At 47.0% G+C, this 27,307-nt stretch overlaps 1 protein-coding gene across 3 annotated transcripts; it reads left to right on the top strand.

The window, feature by feature from the left end:
- Window positions 1-740: 740 nt before the first annotated feature.
- On the top strand, window positions 741-26,863 carry LOC116819156 (ankyrin repeat domain-containing protein 42). 3 transcript variants are annotated; one of them, XM_032770669.2, is made up of 8 exons: window positions 741-1,026; window positions 7,052-7,215; window positions 9,031-9,138; window positions 10,125-10,244; window positions 10,948-11,083; window positions 14,002-14,202; window positions 15,263-15,388; window positions 26,588-26,861. In XM_032770669.2, exons 2-8 carry the CDS (start codon window positions 7,126-7,128, stop codon window positions 26,695-26,697), a joined length of 891 nt encoding a protein of 296 aa, XP_032626560.1. In that variant the 5' UTR covers window positions 741-1,026; window positions 7,052-7,125; the 3' UTR covers window positions 26,698-26,861. The 3 variants fall into 3 exon arrangements, with proteins under 3 accessions (XP_032626560.1, XP_032626558.1, XP_032626559.1); XM_032770667.2 differs by lacking the exon at window positions 741-1,026 and adding an exon at window positions 4,046-4,153 and having other exon boundaries at window positions 26,588-26,863; XM_032770668.2 differs by lacking the exon at window positions 741-1,026 and adding an exon at window positions 4,046-4,153 and having other exon boundaries at window positions 7,052-7,128.
- Window positions 26,864-27,307: the final 444 nt, after the last annotated feature.

Raw genomic sequence — 27,307 nt, 5'->3', positions numbered from 1 at the left:
TTGTTAAATGACAATCTAAATGGCAACACAGTACTGCTTTCATGCTTGGCTCATTCCCCAGCCTGCTGGTCCAACAGCTGCAGTAGAGGAGGAGATAGGTGGAAAACTGCAGGACCTCAAAATCCATCTCTTGGGGTGCAGAGTGGCAACAGCAGCAGCAAACCTTCAGTTCCCATCACACGCCAATGGGCACCACTGCCAGCCCAATGGACCATGGTGAAGTTAGCACAGCATCTGATCTCAGGGATGGGCCATGGAGCCACAGCAGCTCATCCTGCCCTGTGCAGCTCCCCCCGGATGAGATGGATCACTGCCAGCCCGGGGGAGAGACACGCTCCCCAGTTAGGGTGACCAGATCCAGATGTCCTGATTTTATAGGGCTGGTCCTGATATTTGGGGCTTTGTCTTATATAGGTACCAATTACCCCCACCTAGGGTGACCAGACAGCAAGTGTGAAAAATCGGAAAGGGGTAGGGGGGAATAGGAGTCTATATAAGAAAAAGACCCCAAAATCAGGACTGTCCCTATAAAATCAGGACATCTGGTCACCCTACAGGTGAGTTCCTTCCCCCACCCCTTTCCAGAGACCCCAGCAGCCAATCCCCCACCTCAGACTGTGCTGCATTCAGCTCTTTCTAGGACCCAGCAGCCCTTCTCTTACACGCTCCACTGCTTCCTGTCTGTCCGGCTCCCGGCAGAGCGGTGCCCCCAGACCTAATGGTGCCCTAGGCGGCTGCCTGTTCTGCCTATGGCTAAGGACAGCCCTGGATACCTGCAAGAAGCAGCAGCTACCTGGAAAAGCAGCAGGAGCAGCAGCAGAATTCGAAGGTTGCCATAGCAATGATCAACGGCCTTCCAGCAAGCTACTTTAGCAGCAGCAATGAACAAGCAGTTAACCACCTTAGATCTGGCAGATAACGGCTGCAGAATCCGCAACCCCCTGGGACAACATTGACACCAGCTTTCCTGTGACAGAGCAGAAGTATACCTTTCTATAGAGGAATCCGAGGGATTGTGAAGAGAGTGTAAGTCTAATTTTCCATCTCTTATTAAGAAATGCTTGGTATGTCTGTCAATAAAGCTGGATGCTTGTGTCTTGAGTGAAATCTCTCCTACCCATCCTGTGACTGGCCGATCATTCACAGGATGTTAAACGTTAAATATTAGTGTTAAGTAAATGTTTTAACTGGTGAACACAGTGATGATTTCTTATGTGTCTAGGGAGGCCACATATTGTCCATTGGACAAACTGGACAGTCTCTAAAAGACATAAAAGAATAAATGGACACAAATGAGATATCAGGAATGATAATATCCAAAAGCCATCAGGCGAACACTTCAATCTCCCCGGACATTCCATAACAGATTTAAAAGTAGCCATCCTTCAAAAAAAAACTTCAAAAACAGACTTCAAAGAGAAAGTGCAGAGCTTTCATTTCATTTGCAAATTTAACACCATTAATTGGGGCTTGAATAGGGGCTGGGCATGGCTGGCTTGACATTCCATAACAGATTTAAAAGTTTTATATTTGTCAGAGTGAAATAAACTCTGATCTCATTTACACACCCCTCTCTAAGGAACTCCCCACAGGAACCAGCCTGACACTATGTCATGCTCCTGTACCAGACATGGGAGGGTCGCAGAGCTTCTTTCTGAGCAAAATACTCAGAAGGGCTGAGTTTAGCTTAAATAAGGTTTGTTACACACAGCACCACCTAGTGGTTCAACAGTATAATATAGTTTAGCATTCTATTACACAACTCACTCTACTCACAATGGGAGACACACAAACATCTCTCCATCTAGGGACTTCCCCACAGAGATCCTATGCCATATTCCTCCCCTAGTCACCCACTTACATACATCTCCCTCAGATGCTACTTTACAGAAATCCGTCAGGCAAACAGGTCACCTTTAAAGAGAACTCCAGCCATCTTCTTCCTCACAGATACACTTCATATGTCTCTTTAGAGCAGGCATGGGCAAACTTTTTGGCCTGAGAGCCACATCGGGTTTCATAAACTGTACGGAGGGCTGGTTAAGGGAGGGGGTCGTGGCCCAGCCCCCCCCTCCTATCTGCCCCCCCAGGACTCCTGCCCCATCCAACCTCCCTGTTCCCTGATGGCCCCTCTGGGACCCTTGCCGCCATTCAACCCCTGTTTCTCCCCCAACCATCATCCACACCCCTGCCCCTGACCAGCACCCCGAACTCCTCTGTTGTCTATCCAACCCCCCCGCTCCGTGCCCCCTTACTGCGCTGGCTCGAACACCGGTGACTGGCAGCACTACAGCTGTGCTGCCTGGATCTTGCCTCATCCAGGAGGCAGAAAAGAACTGCTTTGGCTTTGGTCACCGCTCCCCCCAACAACTGTGAGTGAAATTGACAAGGATGCTGGAAATAGCCCCAAATCCCACGGTTCAGACTGCAGAATGAACAGCTAAGTTTAAACTGTTCCTATGCAGGCAGCAGGCTACCTGGGGAGGCGTCTCCCTCAGCCAGTCCCCCTGCTCCTTCTACAAGCTAGAGGGAAGTCGCTGCAGCCCCTGCTGAGTGGGGGGCTCGGGGGAACGCAGAGCCTAGCCGCATCGGGCAGCTTGGCTAGAGGAGGAGGGAGAGAAACAACAAACAAATGTGACCGTGTTTTCTCTTTCCAAGCTTTTATTAGCTTTGAGTTTGAACTTTTTGTTATGCTGCCAAAAGAGGTGAAGGTAAGCCAGTACTGAATGCTCCATTATTTGCTGGTACACTACTGCACATTTTTTTACCGGTACTCTGTACTGGGCCATACTGACTTACTTTCACCTCTGCCTCCTCCCCACTCACAGACACCCTGAGACCTAGAACCACCCAGACACTGCCCTACTCCCTCTCTCACAAACCGCTTGTACCTACACCCCCCCCAGACACTGTGCTTCTCCCCTGCTCACAGACCCTGGGCACCACATCCCTCACAGACACCCTGACACTGCCCTCCTCCACTCACAGACCCCGGGTACCTACACCCCTCACAGACACCCTGACACAGCCCTCCTCCCCCATTCATAGACCCCAGGTACCTACATCCCTCTCAGACACTCTGACGCTGTCCTCCGCCATTCACAGACCCAGGTTACTTACACCTCTCTCAGACACCCTGACACTGCCCTCCTCTCCTCACAGACCCAGGGTACCTACACCCCTCACAGACATGCTGACACTGCCCTCCTCCCCGACTCACAGACCCCAGGTACCTACACCCTTCACAGACACCCTGACACTGCCCTACTCCCCTGCTCACAGTCCCTAGGTACCTACATCCTTCACAGACACCCTGACACTACCCTCCCTGGCTCATAGACCCTGGATACCTACACCCCTCACAGATACCCTGACACTGGCCTCCTCCCCCATTCACAGACCCCGGGTACTACACCCCTCTCAGACACGCTGACACTGCCCTCCTCCCTGGCTCACAGACTCCAGGTACCTACACCCTTCACAGACACCCTGACACTGCCTTATTCCCTTGCTCACAGACCCCAGGTACCTACACCCCTCACAGACACCCTGACACAGTCCTCCTCCCCCATTCACAGACCCCGGGTACCTACACCCCTCACAGACACCCTGATGCTGCCCTCCTTTGCTCACAGACCCAGGGTACCTGCACCCCTCACAGACACCCTGACGCTGCCCTCCTTTGCTCACAGACCCAGGGTACCTGCACCCCTCACAGACACCCTGACGCTGCCCTCCTCTGCTCACAGACCCAGGGTACCTGCACCCCTCACAGACACCCTGACGCTGCCCTACTCTCTTCCTCACAAACTCCTAATACTCCCCAGAAGACAGTCTTCCTCCCCCACTGAGAGACCCCAGACCTGCACCCCGCCTCCCCTCAGCCATGCACAACACAGCCCAACATTTCCCTCTCCCGTGTGACATTGGCCCTAGGGCCCCTCCCCAGCCACGCTGCCTGGACACCCAGCCCCCCTGGCCCCAAAGGGAGGAAGTGATCAGCGCAGGAAGTGTACACTGTTTCTATAGCAACCTTGCTGCTGCAGCCACCAAGGCAGGCACAGAGAGGAGGGGATGGGTGAGGAAAGGCTCCCTCCTGCCTGAGTAACCAACATGCCTACCAACGCTGCTGCTGCTTCTGCCACTCCAGCTGGTGAGCCTGGCTCAGCTCCTGCCCCTTCCCAGCACATACGATGCTGCTTCATCAAGGGCTGGAGGCAAAGGGTTAATGACTTTGGGGGGAGGCATGGGAGGGTTCTAGTCCTGGCTGTGCCCTTGTTGACTCACTGATAAATAGGGCTCAACGAGGTTCCTGATTAAAGTCTGCAAGTGGCTCAGACACAGAGGTTGTGATTGCTGTTATGGTAAGATCTTTCCTTCTGTGCACTCTGAAATACCTCCTCCAGAGGTTCAGTGTGTGGCTGATTTTAATTTTTTTTAACTAATTAACAAAAAAAATGAAGTATCAGCATTGTTTCTCCTTCACACGGTTAGGAATCAGAATTGCAGCCGTGTTAGTCTGTATTCGCAAAAAGAAGAGTAGTACTTGTGGCACCTTAGAGACTAACACATTTATTTGAGCATAAGCTTTCGTGGGTTGCATCCGATGAAGTGGGCCGTAGCCCATGAAAGCTTATGCTCAAATAAATGTGTTAGTCTCTAAGGTGCCACAAGTACTCCTGTTCTTTTTAGGATTAGGAATGAAACTATTTTTCATTTTTTGATTTTTGTTTTCTGATTTTTTTTTTTACCTCAAGAATGGTATTGAAATTTTCACCAAATTAGTTATTGATTTTTTTGTTTGCTGAAAACTTGGTTTTCTGTTAATGAATAATTTCTATAACCACTTTGATAATGGTTTCAATAAAAAAATCAGTAAAATGTGACAAATTGGGAGGGCAGCTGGGATATAGTACAGAGGTATTGGGCATCTGGAATACCTTTACTCTTTCAGGTTGTGGATCTCAGTATATCTGCAGTTTTAGAGGGTCACTGTCCATTCCATAGAAAATGGGGAATGCAAACCTCTCCCTCTTTACCAATTAGGTGTTTCCAAGGAAATGCCACAATTCAAAATTCACCATGTTTTCCAGCCCTTCTGTGTGTGTTTGTTATGGAAAAGATTATTTAACCTAAACTCATTGCATTAACATTGTCAAAGTGCCTACATGTTCTTCTCAGTGAATACAGTAAGTCAGATTCTGAGCTGATGGAAATCAGTATAGTTCCATTGAGGTCTGTTGGGTTACTGTCCTAGTGATACTGCTGACACTGTTTCTGAAAATAAACAAACAAAACCAAATAACCCCTCTCCAAAACAAAACAAATAATCCTCTAAAACCACCAGCCAAAAATAACCCCCCAAGATCTTTGAGGCCTAAGCCATCTTTTTCTTCTGTGCTTGTACAGCACATAACACAATGTAGCTCTGGGTTCACAACTGAGACTTCTCAGTGCCACTGCAGTACAAATAACGAAATAGCAATAAGATGGGGAGCTAGTGAGAGGAGAACACTTGTTAGAATAGAATATCAGGGTTGTAAGGGACCTCAGGAGGTCAGCTAGTCCAACCCCCTGCTCAAAGCAGGACCAATCCCCAGACAGATTTTTGTCCCAGACCCCTCAATGGCTCCCTCAAGGATTGAGCTCACAACCCTAGGTTTAGTAGGCCAATGCTCAAATCACTGAACTATCCCTCCTCCCGTGTTAGGGAGATTCATGCACTTTTTACATAAATTGCTTGGTGCTTTTCCTAATACTACTTAGCATGTATACTCTTTAGCATCCCAGATTGCTTTACGGTGTTGAGTAAGCATTATTATTCCTACTTTGCATAGGGAGAATTTGAGGTACAAACAGGTCAAGGCCCACATTCTGAAACTTGTGTAATCTGTAGTATTAGACCCTGTATCTGTGAGGATCCTCATCACCTTGGCAAACCTAATGAAGTAACACAATAGTGCACTCTGATACCACTGCTGTGGAAGATGGTTCTTTGTTGACATCTTATTAGTCATTTTGGGTTACTTTTAAACTTAGCTGTCTGAAGTTCACTATCTAAAACCATACATGGGCTCAGACTAGGCCATTTATTTAGGTTTGCAAATTTTGCCCCTAAGTGACTTGCTCAAGGTCACGCAACTAGTTTGTGGAAAATCCCAGAGGAGAACTGATGTTGCCTGATTCCCACTCCAGTGCCAGATTCTCTGGATGATGCTGTTTGTAAATTTACAGCCTGATCCTGCAGCACCAAAGTCATTGAGACTGTTTGCCAGAAGCTGGGAATGGGTGACAGAGGATGGATCACTTGATGATTACCTGTTCATTTCATTGCCTCTGAAGCACCTGGCATTGGCCACTGTCGGAAGACAGGCTAGTGGGCTAGTTGGACCTTTGGTATGGCCGTTCTTATGTTCTTAGAGTGTTGTCACAGATGTCAATGGGAGCAGGATGTCAGGTCATAATAACAAGCTGATGGCTACCTAAGAAATGCCATAGCTATTAGTAATAGCGAGCCACACAGGATGATTAATAGAGTAAGTGTAGCCTAATGGATTCTGCACTGAACTGGGTTCTATTCCTGGCTCCCATGCTGGGTGACCTTGGGCTTGTCTCTGTGTCTCAGCTTCTCCATCTGAAAAATGGGGATAATGATGCTAACCTCCTTTGCAAAGTGTTTGGAGAGCTGCTAATGACAAACACTATGTAAGAGCTAAGCATTATTACTGGACAAAGAATCACTCCCTACAGTAGTCATCATTCTGGTATAAAAATGTGCTAAAGGATAACTTGATGATTCAATAGGTTTGACGGTGTGATAAAGATTCTCACAGACATAGCGTCCAGTCCTACAGCCCGTATTCTGAAAAAGTTCATATTGGCTACTAGGGATGGGGAGATCCGTCAGAGTAAAGATCAAGTTCATCATATTGCTGTTAAGCATCTTCAAAACTAATATACCTTTCCATATCAGCATCTTCTGAGTCATTCCATGTTTCATGTCCCCACAATGTATCCACTTGGTTAATGACCCTTTGTTATTTTTCAACAGCTGTCAAGAAGAAGCCAAATTATGCTAACCTACATGAGGCAGTGAAAGCTGGTGATGTAGAACAACTTGCATCAATGGTAAAAAGTGGAGCCAGTATTAATGAGGTGGATTTAGTCCATAAATTTACACCTTTGCACTGTGCAGCACACTCTGGAAGCCTGGAGGTAAAATGTTTTTTTTAGATCTAGGACACAACAAGGTTCCTATGGATCAATGCTTTCCTTCTCAGGGGACTGAACACAGGCTTGCAAACTCATGCTGGTCTGGCTGAATCAATAATCTCTTTGTCTATTTATTGCTTAGTAAATCCATTCAGCACTAGTAAAGCAGGGACTTATCATGATGAATATACAATTTATATATGATGCAGAAATTAATATCTTATTTTTCAATTTTTTAGACTTATTGTGCCTTTTCCATGCCTTATGCATGTTACGTGTATTCAGCGTCACAGGATTTCCTAGTACATTACAGAACAACCCAGAGGAGACTTTCCCAGTCCTAATATAGACTCCATTTATAGTCTTCCTTACAGACTCATGCCTTCCTCCATCCCTCAAGCAACCTGTTCAGTCCACCTCCCTGTCACTTCAGGGAAAGCCCAGGGACATATGTAACATTTACAGCAGGTCCTAAAGGTAATCAAATCTGAGCTCTGGCCAACTAGATGAAAAGTGAATTTAAGAGCCATTGATTCCAACTGAGAACTGTGCCTCCAGCCCAGTTCCCTCTGATACCAATGGAATCTTAGTCTGAGTACATCATGTGACTGAAAAAGGACTTGAGAGTACTGTAACCATTTAGAGTTTACTGGTCAAAATCAACACCTTAACTATTTACCTGTAATTCAGTTGACAACCCCTGCACCAGTGTTATGAACTTCCAGAGATTAAAAACTGGGCTGTCACATTCTGAGCAAGCTGCTGTATCATGTTGTAACCTCATGTGGAATGCACTGTAGCAATCTAACCTTGAAGTGACAAATGCATGGGTAAGTATGGTAACAGCCATATGCCAAAGGAAACTTCTTGCTAAATGCAAGTAATAAGAAATACATTGCTGCTTTCCACGTGTCCAGAAACCACCAGGGAGCTAACAAGACCCCCCAGGTTTTGGTCTTTAGAAACAAACTGTGCTCATATCCCATCAGTCTGGGCTGTTCCTATAACTTCTGTGATTTTTCCAATGATTCCCCCACCCTGTAAGTCAGGTTGTGGTCTTGTTTGGGTTGAGTCTAATCTAGCCAACCTTCATCAATGCCCTAGTTATAGAGACAACAGAGGAACCAGTGATGGAGTCTGGCTTAAACTGATGCTGGAGAAAATGTTGTATACCTAACAAAGAAAGTTTTATCTGATGCTCTGGAGAGCACCTTGAGCTGCTAGAAGTGACCACTAGAGCACAAAATACCTCTGAAAGTGAAGCTTGGTTGTGGGAGGATGGGAGGAGAGAAAGGGTACCACAAGTCCAGGGAGTCTAAATAGAAAAGTGTAGGAAGACAAGGAGTTGATTTTGTTTTCTTTGTTTGCAATAAACACAATTAGAATTGTACAGAAGGATGTTTGTGCCCATTTCTCCAATTTTTAAATGTATCCTTCCACTTTCATAGTGGAAAGATACATTACACAAATAGCCCTATACTTTATATCTTAAATCTTTTAAAATTGAAATGTAAAATGACATAAGCCATAGTGTAAGATCAGTAAGGTGTGCTTGGGTCTGCTTTAGTAGGCTATTGGTACCTTTCTTGGATGGATGAAGGAATGAAGGAAGCTGTAGCTTACTAATGCAGCAACAACTTACTAATACATTCCCTGTTGTGGCTTATTGTAACAATGAAGAATTCCAATAATACTTCAAAACATAATATCAACTGACAATTTGCAATGAATTCTCTCTTAGAACTGTATACTGAGTCCATGATAATTACCTATATTTAAAACAAATGTTAATGTCTTTGTCTTTGATTTGATTGGTAGTGTCTTCACTGGCTGCTCTGGCATGGGGCTGATATAACAGCTTTAGCTATAAGAGACTGGACAGCTGCTCACTTTGCTGCTATCAGAGGTCATGATGCTTGTATGCAGGTAAAAGTAAATATTTATATCAAAAGTAAATAGGGCAGATCCTCCCCCATTGTGGAACAGTAACAGTTCACACCAGCTGAGGATTTACTCCAGTGTCCTGAAAAGAAGTTGTAACAAGATTCATACTGTACACTATGTTGGGGTTTTCAAAGCTGTATAAGATATTTAGATGCCAAGTGGACATCTGTATCCCTTAGATCAGTGTTTCTCAACCACGGATCCTCCAAGCAGGGCCAGCATTAGACTCACTGGGGCTCATCTCAGAAAGCTGAAGCCCTGCCGCATGGGGCTGAAGCCTGAGGCCTTGAGCCCCACCACCCAGGGCTGAAGCCAAAGCATGAGCAGCTTAGCTTCACGGGGCCACTGTGGCATGAGGCCCCAGGCAGTTGCCCTGCTTGCTACCCCCTAATGCCAGCCCTGGCTTTTATATGCAGAAAACCAGCTGTTGTACCACATTTGGATCATGGAGTTTTTATCACATTTTTGGGTGGTGGTGATGGTGGTGGTGGGGTCGGGGGGAGGTTGAAAAAGAAAAAGGTTGAGAACCCCTGCCTTAGATGGCTTTGGAAACCTCAGCTAGATATTTTCAGAATTAGAAACATATCTGATTGTAAATAACACACAAGATAGATCTACCTACACATTATTATTATGTTCTTCATTGTTTGCATAGTGACAGTGCCTAGAAGCCCCAGTCAGGGACCAGGACCCCATTATACTAGTTGCTGTAGAAACCTAGAATGCAAAGATGGTCTGTACCTCAAAAAGCTTATGATCTAAATGTAAGGCAAGACACAACAGGCAGATATAAGACAGAGAGCTGGGGCACACAACATACTGCACTCATCACTATGAGAAAAGACAACATCCATGAACTCCTTCCTACTTCACTCAGAAGTTACCCTGCTGACAGTATAAAGTAATCCTCCCAGGTGACATTTGCTCTTTAATTTTGTAAACTGAATTTCTGCTTTCTATTTATTTAGGCCCTTGTAATGAATGGAGTAAACTTAACAGCTCAAGATGACCGAGGATGCACTCCGTCACACCTAGCTGCAGCCCATGGGCAATCCTACACTTTACAAACCATCCTGCGGAGTGGAATGGTGAGGAAATTTTTTCTTCTGAGGGTTTTTTTTCCTTTTTTGGGGGACACAGTACACTTGCATTATATCATTACAACTCTTTACAGTAGGGCCAAATCATGTTATACTTTTGCAAACAAAAACTTCCATTGATTTGATGGGACTTTGTAGGATTTGACATGTAATTTAGTTATTAGCTGTGTGCTATTGGTGAGAACAAACTTAGTTTAAATTAATGTTATTTATTATCGGGCACATAAGGAAAATGATCGAAGATTTTAGAGAGAATGAATATTTTGGAAAAGTAGAACATTTCATTAGCTGATGTGACAGTTAAATAGAGATCAGAACCTTTTATTATCATGATCTTTTTCAATCTTGATTTTTTTTAGCTTAAAAAAATACAAATTTATATCTAACGTATTGCGACCAGCAACATGGCCAGAGTATGTCAAAAATGTTATATATCTAATGTGTATGTGTTTTAATTTTTGGAAAAAAAAAAACATTGGGGAAAGTATGTATCTGTATGCCTATAAATGGGAATCATTTGTTCATAGCATCTTTGTTTAAAGTAACTTAAAAGTTATATAGGTTTTCATAACTGTTTTGGTCACCTGCTATAAATACCTGATTTCTATTACAAATGTGATCTCTGATGTACATGTTGTTTCCACTGAAACATAAAGGAACTAAACAAATGAACCTGCTTCTTTCATTCTAGGATGCAAATGTTTCAGATAAGAATGACTGGCAGCCAGTTCATTATGCTGCTTTTCATGGCCGCTTGGGTTGTTTGCAGCTTCTTATTAGATGGGGAGCTACTATAAATGATGTGGATAACAATGGAAATCTTCCAGGTATCTTGGGCTGCGGGGGAGTCTACAGCTCTAACTTTTGGCTTTTAGTTGTTCGATTATATGAATATTAAGCAAATGACAAGTCATATACACTAGCAATATTTGCTAACAGATTTCACACAGTTGCCACAGTTATCTTCTAAGAATTGTGGGAATTTATGTTATCTGTAACACTGATGCCTGGGAACTGTTAGCTAATGCTTTTTGTAATAGTAGCCAGTGAAGAGTTTCATCAAACATATTCTATGTCACTTTCCCATTCCTATAGCCCAAGTTGCAACTATTGGGCCATATTCTGAACTCGGTGGCACTGGAATAAGTCTGGATACCCCAGTGACTTCAGTGGAGTTATTTCAGATTTACATTTGACTGAGATCAGATTCCGGCCCGTCTGCTTTTTGTCCCAATTCTGTCTCTTCATCCAAGTCCCATTCTCATCAAGTACGAAGTTTCAGTTTCCATTTCTCATGTGTCTCATCCTAGTCCCAGTCTCCTTGCCCAGCAGGTCCTAGGACTTGTCCAGATGAACATTTAATGCACAGTGTGCTGGGGTGTAAATCTGCTTTGCACTAGCATGTTGCATATTAACTGCCCATATGGACTCTGCTGCTGCATACTAAAAGTTCTCTAGTGCACTATGATCTACTCTGCTTTGAAACAAAAGTAGATCAAAGCGCATTAGGAACTTTTTAGTGCGTGGCGGCAGGGCTCACACAGAGAGTTCGTGCATGGCAGGCAAGTGCGAAGTAGATTTACGCTCCATCTTGTCCCACACTATTTGTCTAAAAAAGCTCCAAGTCTCACCCCCTCCAGATACCTGTCCCAGCTTCCCCACAATGTCCAGTCACCTTGTCCAGCTAGTCCCAGTCTTCCATCACGTGGTCTTCCTCTGATCTGTCTCTCTCCCCACCCAAACCTGCACTCACCTACCCCACACACATTCCCACTGGCTCCCTGCTCTTAGCCCCAATCTCCCTCCCCAGGCGCCTTATAAAATATCAGTGTCACCCCCTGCCAGCTCCTTTTCCCAGTCTCTTGGCCCGGCCAATCTTTGTCTCCCCTTCCAGGCTCCTTGTCCCAGTCTACTCCTCCTGCCCTTCTGCAGATCTTCTTCTTGTGCCTTCTGCATTTGAATCAGGCAGCCTCCTCAAGTACATTGCCTTGGCCCTATGATGGGGAGTCACTGAGAGCACAGGAGAAACAGTCTCCCAGTTCTCAGTTCAGGTATCTGGAGCCAGAATCAGCATGGCCTGCAGCAGCCCAGAGCTGCAACTGCAGGTGCAGGGAAAGTCCTGCTCAGCCCTGGATGGGAGCATGCCCAGTACGGACGGAATCTTCAGGGAATTTAGCTGCTAAAATCTAAGAAGTCTCTACATATGCAAACTGCGATTTTTCAGAGGCTTGTAACTTGGCCAAATTCGGGGGGGGGGGGGAAAGGGGAGTGGTTAGAACAAGACAAGGATGGCAAAAGGCATATCCCTGACACAAAGGCAACCCACCTGCCTAATTTTAAATCCCTGCTGCAAAGTGTGGGAGTGCTAGGCCTTTTCAAAGAAAACCTTAACAGAATTTTTTAAATGGACAAACCAACATAATGTGGCTGAAATTAAATGTCAACAACAAAAATCAACCTGAGGCAGATTCCCTAGCTAACAGAGTCCAGAGATGGACATGGGGGCCAAGCGGTAGTGGATCACCAGCCTGCAGAGGGCGCTCCGGGCTGGAAAAAGAGCTAATTCCCATGGATGACCAGTAGGAGGCACCACAGGGGTGAGTCCCCTCTCTTACAGGCTAGGACAGGGGTGGCCTATACCAGGAGCCACATATTAACTTCTGAAGAGTCGCATGTGGCTCCGGAGCCACAGGTTGGCCACCCTTGAGCAAGGACAAGGTTAAACTTCTACTCTTACAAAAAGTGCTAGGGGATCTTGAACAGCCATAGGTGCTCAGGATTCAGGCTGGTGTTCATCCAAAAGATGGCATCCCTGACAACACATTGTCCCAGTGGCTGAAGTAACCTGTCTGATTGCTCACATGCCCCAGCCCTGTGGGGAGGGAATCATGGCTGGATCATCTCAGCTGTGGATCTTCCATTTCTCTCTGTCCCTAGCCAGCCCCCTTCTGCCTCCTTTACACTGTGGTGCTGAGCTCTGCACTGGGCGAGGTGTGAACATCTCTAGTCCAGCCTCTTGGAGTCCTGTGCCCACTTCTCATGCAGTGGTACCTGCCTGGAGAGCCTCCCTAGCTGTGTGTGTGGTGGGAAGGAGGCAGGATTCAGGTCTCGGTGGTATTAGCAAATATATCTGAACCAGAATAATTATGAACTGTGGATGCTGTGTAACTCATGCTAAGCTTTATTGTGGAAATCTACTACTAGTAGTTAAACTGTTCCAAACCTTTGTTGCTTTACATGTGGGAACTGTCAGAAACAAGATGTATGTTCTGTTAAGGAATGTTACATGTGAATTGCTGCTAGGCACATTAGGACAAACTGTGGCACTATGGTCTGACACTATTTGTACTCTTTGATCGAATAACAGTGTTATTTTTTATGGTTGGTCTTAGATGTTTTTAGAAAAATAGATATGAAATTAGATTAATCTTCTGCTTGTTGTAAATAACTACACTATGTATGTAAAATATAAATAAGGTGAATTAAGCTCACACGTTGGAGCAGGTTTGAAGCTGCTTAGAAGCTGCTCTCTGGACTGGTGAGATATTAATCCTCACATTTTTGTACTGTGCTGTTTTGTCTTTGACTAATAAAACCTGAATAACCCTTGGTTAGCTGACATCTAATAAAATCAGATTCTAACAGTAGGCTTTGAACAGTAACAACAACTTGGCAGAGTAGCTCTTCATTTGGCAGGTGGCTGTGCTCAGGTTTAATATTGCCATGTTCTTCCTTTGTGCAATAGCTCATCTGGCAGCAATGGAGGGCCACCTGCATTGTTTTAAGTTCTTGGTTAGTAAAATGGCCAGTGTGTCTCACACCTTGAAAGCCAGGAATGACCATGGGGAGACCCCAAAGGACTTGGCACAGAGGTTCTATAAGGATAATATTGTGCAGTACATCGACAGTGTGGAACATGAGAGAGATCATCCAGAAGAACAGGAAAGTGAGTAGGAGCCTGAAAAGCTTCCAAGATACTAGCTTGTAAAACAGAAAGTGCCACAACGCAACAATAACTCTGTAGAAATGATTGATACAAATTGCCTAAACAGCAGGGGATTCTAATGAACAGCAGGTGGTTCTAACTTTCAAGTGGAGCAGTGTGTATAATCAGTGTGAGAATCAGCTGAAGATTCCAGTAGTTGCTACCTTTACTGATATTTAAAGGCCTAGATTTCCAATTGTGATCTTACATATATGTTCATGTCTCTGATTTTCTCATAATGAAAACAAAACAGCAACACCATGCTATGCAGTCCTTTTGCTTTAGTTATACAGAGCTGTTCATGTTCCTCTTAGAACACATATTGCAACGTCCACAAATTTCCAGGCAGTTACATATTTAGGACCAGATTTTGATTCCCTTATTCATGTTGAGTTATACCTTACTCTGGCAATAGTCCCACTGAAATCAATAGGACTTACTATTGATAAGTAAAGTATTATTCAAGAGAAAGGATAGCAGAAGCTGCCCCATTATGATTATTCTGAAGGGAAGACTTACTTGATTTTTCAAGCATTCATTCCATATTTATTAGTCTTTTCTTACTAATAATCATATTAACTAACAAGAAAAATCAAAGTGCCTCAAAGGATAATTTTTCCACCAAGATAAATTAAAATATTGTATATCCTACCTAGAACCATTGACTTGAAAATAAGGAGACAGCTTCAGTTTCCCGCATTATTAGTCCATTGAATGTCAGCCAAAGGTCTATTTATTACTACAGAAATATGAAGTGAATCTCCTCTCTGTAGAACTATAAGATGCCTGTAGCCAGTAGGCAAGACATGCTTCGCGAAGCCTGTGATGATAATGCTATGTTCTGCAGCCGTGTTTCAACCAATTAAGGGTGCATTAACCTCACTAACAAGTATGAAATTTCCATGTTTAAATTATTATTTGGAGAGAGAAACTATGAAAAGTGAGGTGAAAAAATAGCTTGTTTGCCTGCTTATTGGAATTATCGGCATTTGCTTGGAATCATGTCTGTTTCATTTTTCAGATTTAGCATTTCCAGCCCATGTGGCTGCCTTCAAAGGGGACTTGGTGATGCTTAGAAGATTAGTGGAAAGTGGAGTCATCAATATTAATGAACGGGATGAAAAGGGATCCACTCTCATGCACAAAGGTCAGTAGTTAGGAACTGTGTTGCAGCTCATTCTTCTTCGAGTGATTGCTCATGTCTATTCCACAGTAGGTGTGCATGCTCGCCACGTGCACCGGTGTCGGAAGTTTTTCCCTTAGCAGTACCCGTATGGGGGGAGCACTGCTGCGATCCCTGGAGTGGCACCTCTGTACCGCGCTATAAGGGGAGCTGTGCACTCCCCTCGCCCTCAGTTCCTTCTTGCCACCAGTGAAGGTAGTCAGAACTTCTGTTCCAGCTTTGCTGCAGCCTTTCTAGTTGACCCTAGTGGTACCATTAGTTAAGTTTTGTTAATAGTTTCAGTTGTTAAAGTGGGCTCGGGGCATGCCCCCTGCCCCAGGCTTCAAGTCCTGCAACTCCTGTCGCCGTTCTATGCCAAGAAGTGATCCGCATGCTTAGTGTCTCTGCTGCTTGGGAGAGACTCACATGAGTGATCATTGCAAGGTCTGCAGGTCATTCAAACTGCGGACTAAGAAGGAGAGAGACATCAGGCTTTGCGCTCTCTTGATGGAATTGGCGCTGGCCCCAACTCCGGCACACCAAATGGACTCAGCACCCTGACCACATCCTTGGTGCGTAGTGAGGTCCCCTCCAGTAGCTGGCACCGCTCCCCTTCCACGAAGCAGGGGAAGATATCCACGTCACAGCGGCACTGAGAGAAAGAGAGGGGTGAGGCTGGTCCTGCACCAGACAGCCCTCGATCCCCCTCCTGGGCCCAAGGTCTCTGACTCGTGTTGAGCGGAGCAGCCTGGTACTGTCCACGGGTGCCTCTCCTGCCGTCAGGATGACATTGATGCCGGAGGCCCTACAGGCTGTGCGAGACATCATGGGCTTACCGGTACCTAGGGGACTGCTGGCGACAGGACCCCAGTTCCACGGCAAGCCGCCGCTGGGTGCTCATCAGACATCCCTGGAGCGGCACAACCCTCACTCTGAGACCCGCTCCTTTCCTCGTTTGGTGCAGTCATCTCGCAGCTCGCTTCAACTCTCCACACTTGTCAGGCCAACGGGCTCACCGCTGGAACGAGAGTCTCGAGGCCCCTCCACGCCGCACAGTGATGGGCGCAGGCACCGGGACAGGCACCATAGACCTGCCTCTTTGCGTCGCAGCTACCGCAGCCGGTCCCACCATCATCGACATCGACGCTCACGTTCGAGTTCCCGCTTGGCTAGATGTCGCACGCGGGGCTTCCCTCACCATTCACCGGCACTGGATCACCGTAGCTCCAGATGCTGGGGCAAGTACTGGAGCAGCATGTCCGCAGGGTACTGCTCCTCAATGTCTAGGTCCCGGTCCCATGGAAGGCACCATAGCAGGCACCGTCATATTCGCCACTCCTATGGGACCGTGCGCTTGACGGTCACCTCAGCATTGGCACCCAGTCGCCCATCTCCGGGTCATGTGGCTCAGCCAGAACAGCTGCTGCCACAAGGCCCCCAACGTGGTCAGTGGCAGGGGGCACCGTGGCAGGGACAGTGGTGTCAATGAGCACCGTGGCCGCAGATGCCTGCCCAGACGGGAACCCGCTTGGTAGCCGGGGCATCCCAGGCTCCGTTGGCTTCCCCTTCCTGACAGAGGAACAGGTCAGCAGGCCCTGGGTTGGCTGCTCCACGCCCGGACTCTGACCTGGGAGTTGACTGCCCGAGGCCCTCAGCTCCGTGCTGGCCCTTTCCCCAGTACTGGACAACACCATAGTGGCACCGCCGCCCGCTATTCCACAGGAAGATTTCAAGGCACATCAAGACCTCCTGAAAAGAGTGGGGTCCAACCTCCAACTCCAAGCTGAGGAGATGGAAGGTCCATCTGACTCACTTTTTAATGTGCTGTCATCCTCAGCACCGGGCCACGTGGCTCTTCCCTTGCACCAGGGAGTGGCCAACATCTCTAATACCTTGTGGCAGACTCCCGCGTCCTTGGCCCCTATTTCCAAAAAGGCGGAAAAGAAGTAGTTTGTGCTGGCTAAGGACGATGAGTACCTTTATTCCCACCCGGCACCCAACTCACTCGTGGTGGAATCTGTAAACCACCGGGAACGACATGGTCAGCTCGCACCCATCCAAGGATAGGGATGCCAGGAGACTAGACACATTTGGAAAGAAGGTTTATTCTTCGGCAAGCTTCCAGCTCAGGGTGGCCAGCCATCAGGCCCTGCTGAGCCGGTATGAGTTTAACGTATTGGGGTCCCTATCCAAGTATGAACCTCTCCTCCCAGAGCGGGACAAAAAGGACTTCAAGGCTCTGGTAGAGGAAGGGGCAGCGGCGAAGGCAAAAGTGACCGTCCAGGTGGCATCAGACGCTGCAGATACGGCAGCCCATTCAATGGCTTCCACGATTTCCATGTGCAGTGTGTCGTGGCTCCTCCTGTCCAGGCTGTCGGCAGAGACCCAGTCCCTTATGTAGGACCTGCCCTTTGACGGGAAAACGCTGTTTGCTGACCAGACGGATGTCCGTCTGCATGGGATGAAGGATTCCCATACCTCCCTGCAAACCTTGGGCCTCTATGTCCCTCTGGCTAAGGACAAGCCCAGGCCACAAGCTTCAGCTTCGCCTGCATGAAGCAGATATGAGCCCCCATCTAAGAGACCGAGAGACCAGAGGCATCATTCTCAACGTCAGTCCCACTCAGTCCCACAGCCCGCGCTCTCCAAGGGCAAGAGGCAGGGAAAGAGGCGGTTTTGACTGTCTGCAGGGGGGCACCAGGCCTGTTGCCAGGGAGACCCCCTCCCGATTAATAAAGTCTGTGTTCTGCAACCAATTATCTGCCTTCTGAGTAGTGTGGTCCCGAGTAACATCAGACCAATGGGTCCTCAACACCATTTCAAAGGGTTACATGTTGCAGTTCAGTTCACCTCCACCATCTCACCCCCCGTCCTGGCTGGGCCGAGGGGACCCAGAGCAGGCCCACCTCCTAAGACAGGAGGTGGTGCATCTGATGCACCTGGTGGCGGTCGAAAGAGTACCAGTAGAACTCCAGGGCAGAGGCTTCTAGTCCAGATATTTCCTGATCCCCAAGATGAAGGGCGGTCTCAGGCCCATCCTGGACCTGCGGGCCCTCAACAGGTTTCTGGTCCGCTCCAAGTTCCGCATGATGTCCCTAACCTCTATTATTCCCGCTCTGGACTGGAGGAGAGGGTGGGATTGGTACGCGGCCCTAGACCTCCAGGACGTGTTTTTCCACAAACATATATTCGAGGGGCACAGAATCTTCCTCCGATTCCTGGTGGGGTTGGACCACTACCAGTTTACGGTCCTCCTGTTTGGCTTGTCCACAGTGCCAAAGGTCTTTACCAAATGTATGGCAGTGGTAGCGGGGTACCTCCAAAGTGAAGGTGTGCAGATCTTCCCATACCTGGACGATTGGCTTCTCAAGGGCAACTCTTGGTCCCAGGTACAGGCCCACGTGGAACTGCTCCTGTCCACATGTGCAGATCTCGGCCTAGTGGTAAATGAAAACAAATTAATGTTAGTTCCAGTGGAGTGCATAGAATTCATAGGGGTGCTGCTGGATTCCCTAAGGGCCACAGCCTCTCTCCCTCTGGGCAGGTTCGAGACCCTCAAAGGTCTCATCGCCTCAGTCACGGCTTTCCCGGTGACAACGGCAAGAGTGTGCCTTCAGATCTTGGGGCACATGGTGGCATGCATGTACGTGGTCTGCCATGGTAGGTTCCAAATTAGTCCCCTCCAGCTCTGGCTTGCCTCCCAGTTCTCCCAGGCCTGGGACGGGCTGGACAAAGTCCTCACAGTACTGTCTCCGATAGTTGCCTCCCTACAATGGTGGTGGTTCCCGAACAACATGCTGCGAGGGTTCCCCTTCCAGCAAGTGTTCCCGTCATTAGACCTGGTGTCTGATGCATCGGACTTGGGGTGGGGAGCCCGCATAAGAAACATGCAAATCCAGAGAAGATGGTCGGTCTCAGATCTGTCCCTCCACATAAATGTCAGAGGGCAAAGGGTGATACATTTGGCATACGTAGTTTTCAGCACACATCTTCGCAGGAAGGTGGTCAGAGTCCTCACGGACAACACTGCTGCGGTGTACTATATCAACAGGCAAGGTGGGACTCGTTCCTCGGCCCTCTGCCTGGAAGCTCTGATCCTATGGGAGTTCTGTATAGCCCAAGATATCTCCCTTTGGGCTTTTCATCTTCCCGGCGTCCGCACTCCACTCAGAGGTCACTCTCCAGCTGTTCCGAGACTGGGGAGTTCCCCATGTTGACCTCTTCGCAACCCGTCAGAACCGGCGTTGTCCCTGGTTTTGCTCCGGGGGGAGTTAGGGAGGGGGGCAATCTCGGATGCCTTCCTCCTGCAGTGGTCAGGCCAGCTTTTCTATGCCTTCCTGCCCTTTCCCCTCATCAGCAAGGTCCTGCAAAAAGTAAAAGCGGACAGGACGCATGTCATCCTCATAGCCACAGACTGGGCCTGTCAATACTGGTACGGGACCCTCCTACACCTACTAGTGGCCCCCCCATGGAGGTTACCGCTTTGCCCGGACCTCCTCTCCCAAGACACGGGCTGTCTTCTCCATCCCAACCTAGCAGCGCTCCACCAGATGGCGTGGTTGCTGAGTGGCTAGACGAGAAGGAGGGGAGATGTTCAGAGGAAGTCGGACGGGTCCTGCTGGAAAGCAGGAAGCCATCCACACAAAGGACATACCTGGCTAAGTGGTCCAGGGAGTGGGGAATCTCCCCATTGCCCACAACACTCCAGCTCATCCTTGAGTACCTCCTGTCCCTTAGGACCCAAGGGCTGGCTCCCACCTCTGTCATGGTACATTTGGCTGCCATATCAGCCTTCTACCAGCCGGTGCAGAGCCAATCGGTCTTTTCCCATGCTGTGACCTTCCGCTTTCTGAGAGATCTGGACCAGTCATTCCCATATGCTAGGACCCCGTTCTGCAATGGGACCTAATCCTAGTGTTGTCCTGTCTTATGGGACCTCCCTTCAAGTCCTTGGCCACGTGTTCCTGGTCTCACCTCTTATGGAAGGTAGCATTCCTGGTAGCTATCACGTTGGCCCGATGTGTCTCGGAGCTCTGGGCCTTGACCTCGGAAACCTCATATACAATCTTCCACAAGGATAAGGTCCAGCTTCACCCACATCCCGCATTCTTCCTGAAGGTGGTCTCCGCCTTCCATATGGAACAGAACATTTTCCTTCCAGTACTCTGTCCCAAGCCCCATTGCTCCAACAAGGAATGTCGTCTTCGCAAACTTGCTGTGTGTATAGCTCTGGCCTTCTGTCTAGACGAGACCAAGCTGATCTGGAAATCTGCACAACTGTTTGTTGCCTTGGCCGAGCATATGAAGGGGCAACCAATTTCTACCCAGCGACTTTCTTGCTGGATCACCTCGTGCAAACGCACGTGTTCTGATCTGGCAGGGGTTCCCCCACCACCGATCGTCAGGGCACACTCAACAAGGGCTCAAGCTTTGTCGGCTGCTTATGTAGCCCACGTCCCAATCCAGGATGTTTGTAGGGCTGCCACACGGTCCTCGGTCCACACGTTTTCTTTGGATTATGCGATTGTCTCCCAGGCTAGGGACGACGCCGGGTTCTGTAGGGCGGTACTGTGTCCCGGAAACCCCTAAACTCCTACCCACCTCCATCAGATATAGCTTTGAGTCACCTACTGTGGAATACACATGTGCAATTACTTGAAGAAGAAAGGACAGTTACCTGTTCCGTAACTGGCGTTCTTTGAGATGTATTGCTCAGGTGTATTCCACATCCTGCCCTTCTTCCCCTCTGTTGGAGTTGTCCGGCAAGAAGGAACCGAGCATGGGGAAAGTGCGCAGCTCCGCTTATAGAGCGCTATAGCGGTGCCACTCCAGGGGTCGCAGCAGCGCTCCCCTATGGGAACTGCTAAGGGAAAAACTTTCGGCACTGGTGCACGTGGAGAGCACTCACATCTACTGTGGAATACATCTAAGCAACACATCTTGAAGAATGCCAGTTACGGAACAGGTAACTGTCCTTACTGTTTGTTATTAACTTGTTCACTTACTTATTTAAGTGGCTGCTCATCAATTAAGCTTCAGGAACTACAGCATCTCATTTTCCTAAGGGCTCCAAAGGGCAGCCAGCAGAGAGTATGCAGACAAAAATAAATATTTGGTGGTCGTCAACTTTTGTATATGTCACAAGTTAATGTCTAGATTGTTCCTGCTGTATCACCGAGGATAGCAAGATGGTGCTTTGCACCCTCCAATCTCCTCATCATGCATTTTCTCAACATGTTTGATCATCTTCATCGTTGCCCTGCAGTCAGTTGTGAAGATTGAAGTAAGCCAAATTTCTGCATTGTGGCAGCCACTCTGGCCATTCCAGTCAGCAGCCTATTACGCCTAGTCCAGGATCTGCATCTCAGGTTGCAAACAGCTGAATGTAAGTGTGACATATCTGGGTACAATCTAGACTATATGAGCAGCTGTGCCACCCTTGCCCTGCAACCTGGGGTACCTTAAAATGCCTTGATGAAGGAGTTCCCACATGGGCTGCTCACAAAGCCTTCCAGCATGCAAGCCACACCTGAGTGTTTGCGTGTAACTGCAGCCTGCCAGCCACATCTGGCTCTCACCAGCCTGGGTTATACTGCAGGGTGACCCCAACACACTCCCAGTCTTAGATTTCCACCCAGGAAATTTCAACTCTCTCCTGGGCAATACAAGTTTATATAAAGTTTGTTATTTTTTTAATAGAAATAATATATATACAACTTACCACCCAAAACAGAGTTTCTCAAACGCTTCAGTTTAAACACACTGGATTACATGAAACAACAGAACAAATTTATTAACTACAAAGAGAGAAATTTTAAGTGAGTATAAGTAGTGAGGCATAAAAGTCAGAAATGGTTACAAGAAACAAAGATAAAATGCTGAGGTCTAACTTAACAAACTATGTTAAATTCAAAGCACAGTTTTCTCATGACATGCTTTCTGCAGTCCAAACTTTTCAGGTCAGGACCCCTTCTCCCTGTATCCAATGAATGCTTCCTTTGTTGCTTCAGGTGCCATCAATGAGACAGGCAGGGAGGGAGAGAGGGGGGTCCTTGAGATATTTGTCCCTCCTTTTTATAGTTTCTGTCCCCCTCTTGAAAAACATTTCCAGCTGGGTACCAGGAGACAAAAAGCCTATGGGAAAGGATGTTCCCAGCTGCTTTTTCCTCACCTGTTTGAGCTTCCTTTGTTTCCCTTCCTGCTTCAGGACTCTGTTTACTGCTTAAATGGAAATTAAACAGAGCACACATTCATTTCTTTGAGACAGACCTATTTGCCAACCTCAGTATGAGACAAGGGTTAACACCATATAGTGGAATCTTATAACTTCACATATAATGTGGCCATACACATTTTATCAGGACAATAATGACCAGCAAATTATGAGTTTCAAATGATACCTCATAAGGCATACTTTGTACAAAGATTATTACAATACTGTGTAGAGTGTGAATACAGGGGTGCATTCTCCCACAGTAAGTTACATTCATTTTTGGTGGTGCATGCAGGCATAGGTGGGAATTGCTTAAAAATGAGAATAATCAAGTTGAAGTCAAAAAAAAAACAACCACCCAACAACTCTAATCCGTTTAGACGCAACCTGTAGAACTATTGTGTATGTAGCTATGGACCTGTACAGTGCTGTGAACTGCATTGTTACTCTCTAAGCACTTGGACACTATGGTGATGTGCATTATACAAAACACATGATAGACATACAGTAGCACACTGTAGAGGGTTATGATGCCGTATATTCAGGACTATTTAACACATTGCTTTGCAGCAGAGTGATGCAGGAGGTGTGAGCTATTTTTTGCAGTTTGCCATTAGAGCTCATCAAAATTTTTCTAATTTTGAAATTTGAAGACAAAGGGAATTTTTTTTGTAAGACTTCCATAATTTCCCTCCCTTTTTTGACCTTTATAAGGTTGGTAGAAAAGTAATTAAAGTTTTTAAAAAAAAAATTGGGAAAAATATAAAACAAGTTGTCACCATTCCCCCTCCAGTTTTTGAATACTGGCAGACTGCATCATTTCCTCACCGAGCATTACGTCTGGTACTGAAGTTATGGGAAATAGTTTGGTCCACTGTGTTGTATTTGTTATAAGAAAATAAGAACAGCCCTTCTGGGTCAGACCAAAGGTCCGTCTAGTCCAGTATCCTGTATTCCGACAGTGGCCAGTGGCAGGTGCCCCAGAGGGAATGAACAGAACAGGTAATCATCAAGTGATCCATCCCCTATCGCTCATTCCCAGCTTCTGGCAAACAGAGGCTAGGGACACCTTTCCTGCCCAACCTGGCTAATAGCCATTGATGGACCTATCCTCCATAAATTTATCTAGTTCTTTTTTGAACCCTGTTATGGCCTTGGCCTTCACAACATCCTCTGGCAAGGAGTTCCACAGGTCAACTGTGCGTTGTGTGTAGAAATATGTCCTTTTATTTGTTTTAAACCTGCTGCCTATTGATTTCATTTGATGATCCCTAGATCTTGTGTTATAGCTAACACACTTAGGGATGCAACAAATCCACACCTGATTGCTCTAACTGCACAGACATAAACTCCAGTGTAGCTGCAGGTAGGTCGACAGAAGTATTCTCTCGACCCTAGCTACCTTTGCTTAGGGAGGTGGAGTTCCTACAGCAATGGAAAATCCCCTTGTGTCACTGTAGTCTGCTTGTACACCATGGGCGCTAGAGCAGCATCACTGCAGCACTGCAGCTATGCTCCTGCAGCACTCACAGTGTAGACATGGCCTTTGTTTGCATCGGCGCAGACTGCATTCACCTCTTCCTCAACTGCCAAAGTGAACGCAGAAAATAGGCACTCAGGGTGGAGATGTGCCGTGCTCTCCCTTGCTACATTCCTACCCTTCCTCAATCTGTTGTTCGGCTGGGGGAGAGGGGGAGGGAGGAGTGGTGCATGTGTGGGGTGGGGGGAATTTATTGTCACACAGATATAAGGGCTAACTGACCAAAAGAACCAAAGGGAGTGACTGCAAATGAGGGTGAAGAGGGAGACAGGAACAACTCTGCCCGGAGCAGTGCTTATGAGCTGGCAGAGACGCAAGCAAAGGTGTTAAACCCTCTGATGTCACTGAAGATGCATAAGGTGCATCAGTTGTTGTGTCAGCAGGCAAGCAGATATACCATAGAACCAGGTGTAACTAATGATAACTAGGTTTATTCAGTGTTAGGGACACCCAGCTTAGGAAGGGTGACCATATTTCCCAAAGGGAAAATGGGACACCGCATGGGGCTTGCCCAAGCATATTGCCTCCCCTGTGGGGATGGCCCAAGCTGTTTGCCAGAGCCCTGTCCTCCATGCCCATGCAGGGCTGGCATCGCTGCTCACCTGAGCCCTACCTGCCCCCCCATTTGAGCCCTGCTTCCCCCAGTGTGCGAGGCTGGCATCACCACTCCCCCCGCCCCAACATGTTCCTCTACACACCACTTTTTTGACAAAAGTGGGCATTTGTCCCATTTGCTGCAAGTTGGCAGGAGCAAACGGAACAAATGCCCACTTTTGCCAAAAAAGTCAGGGTGGCTGGGACAGGGTTTAAGAAAGGGACTGTTCTGGCCAAAACGGGATGTATGGTCATCCTAAGCTTAGGTCACAGCTGTCCAGGAGGAGCTGCCTATAGACTCATGGAGCTAGAGGGAAGCACAGAGTGGGTTAAGGCTCTAAAGACACCCCAACCAGTATAGTCTACACAAACAAACTTCCATTACACATTTTCCCTTGCAGACCCTAATTCAACAAAGCACTTGGTCTGTTGACTTCCAATGAAACGTCATGTGCTTAAGGATAAACAAGGGTTTAAGTGGTTTGCTGAATCAGGGCCCTACTCTGTGTTTTCCTTTCTGTGGCCCCTAGGATTGGAACAATAGTAGATTTTATTATTATAAATTGTTCTATATCATAAAATCTGTCACTTTCTTTTAAAAATATGTTTAATCTTTTCCAGGAATTATTCTCCAGTCGTACAATGTTTAAGTTTGTAACTCCTCAGATTGATGCTATCACTAAGGCAAATGCTTTCCTTCTGTCATATACTAAAAAATTACCACGTGCTTGATTCAGATCCATCCCTTTTGCAGCACTGTTTATTATGACTCAGATTCCCTACTTCTGATAACTGTCAATGCTGTAATTCTCAAAGGGAACCAACAAAGCTTTCCTCCCCCCACCCTGATGCCAACATGTTACTTCATAAACAGGAGCAAGAGAAAGTTGTAAATGTTGTTAACATTTCAAGTCAAGTGTTTGTATGAGCTCTGGATGGGTGAAGGAAAGCCAATAGAAGGAGCAAACAGATGGTATTCCATGAATTTGATGGCTAGAAGAACTGTGAAAAGAGAAATATTGTAGGGATACAAAGCTATGGCTGGGGAGGACCAAAAAGAATGGAACTGCTTGGCACTTCACACTCTCTTCCCAAAAGCCTACTACCCAGATAAAATAAACATGCACGTGGCAGCTGTTTGGTGCTTTCTCAGGGGTTGTATTGGCATTTGTGAAAAGCATTTGCCCAGATCCCAAAAACAATTTTGGTGCCTAACTTATTGAAATTAATGGGAGTTAGGCATCTCACTGCCTTTGAGGATCTGGGCCTAATCATAGGTTTTGAGCAATCCTTGCAGCGACCATTTAGGAAACTGGGGTAAAAATCTGTCTGGGGATTGGTTCTGCTTTGAGCAGGGGGTTGGACTAGATGACCTCCTGTGGGCCCTTCCAACCCTGATATTCTATTCTATAACCAGGAGGCATAGCACTTCATGCAGCTGAGAACATACCTGGGGACACCAGATAATAAGGACCAAACAGCCCAGCTTTTAGTGGATGAGCTTAGATACTGTACCTTCAGGAGGCACCCTGAGATCAGACTACAGGCTGATAGCTATAGGGCCAGAAGTTTCGCCTGACTTCAGTACAGCTGCACCACTTACAGAACTGAGGATCGGCCCATAACATTTATTTTACATAAACGAGGAAATGAAAATAAAAACAGGCTTATACTCTGGGGTAGAATTTGACCCATTATAAACTGGTATTTTCATCATAGCTCCCTAGTGACATGTATAAACTATTTCATACTTTAGGGCGTGTCATGTCATGTTAGGGAAAAGGCATTTTTAAATAAATGTGTATTATTGACTTTAGTACATATTCTTTTTCCTTAGCTGCTGGACAAGGCCACATAAGCTGCTTGCAATGGTTGATTGAAACGGGAGCTGATTGTGACATTACAAATGAAGCTGGAGAGACTCCAAAGGATGTAGCCAAGAGGTAGCAGTTCAGATCTCTGAGCTGTAATTTATTTGTATAGGGACTGATTCTGCACTCACTGCTTTTATACCATTGTAACTCTGTTGACTTCAGGTAGCAGGGGCGACTCCAGGCACCAGCACGCCAAGCACGTGCTTGGGGCGACAAGCCACAGGGGGTGCTCTGCTGGTCGCCGTGAGGGTGGCAGGCAGGCTGCCTTCGGCGGCTTGGCTGCGGAGGGTCCACTGGTCCCGCGGCTTGCCTGCAGGAGGTCCGCCGAAGCCGCGGGACCAGCAGGACCTCCGAGGCAGCGCGGAGGCAGCCTGCTGCCGGTGCTTGGGAGGCAAAATGGCCTAGAGCCCCCTGCCAGGTGTGTTACTCCTGATTTGCATTTGGTGTTAGATGAGAGCGAATCAGCCATGATTTCACTGGGTTATAACAGCCTTTTGGCTCTATTGCTGCTGCCAAGGGTTTATTGAGGGTATTTATTACTATGTAACGGATGGGTCAAATTCTGTATAAGGCAGATGAGACCTGTTGTTTAGAAAGAGAAGATTGAGAGGAGACACGATAGGTATACAAAAAAATGCATGCAGGCGGCCGCTGGACATCCTGTTTACCTTCAATATAACACA

The sequence above is a fragment of the Chelonoidis abingdonii genome, chromosome 1 (assembly GCF_003597395.2).
Source record: "Chelonoidis abingdonii isolate Lonesome George chromosome 1, CheloAbing_2.0, whole genome shotgun sequence".
Lineage (NCBI taxonomy): Eukaryota > Metazoa > Chordata > Testudines > Testudinidae > Chelonoidis > Chelonoidis abingdonii.
The sequence above is the reverse complement of the archived record's forward strand: the minus strand, read 5'-3'. Positions and strand labels throughout refer to the sequence as shown.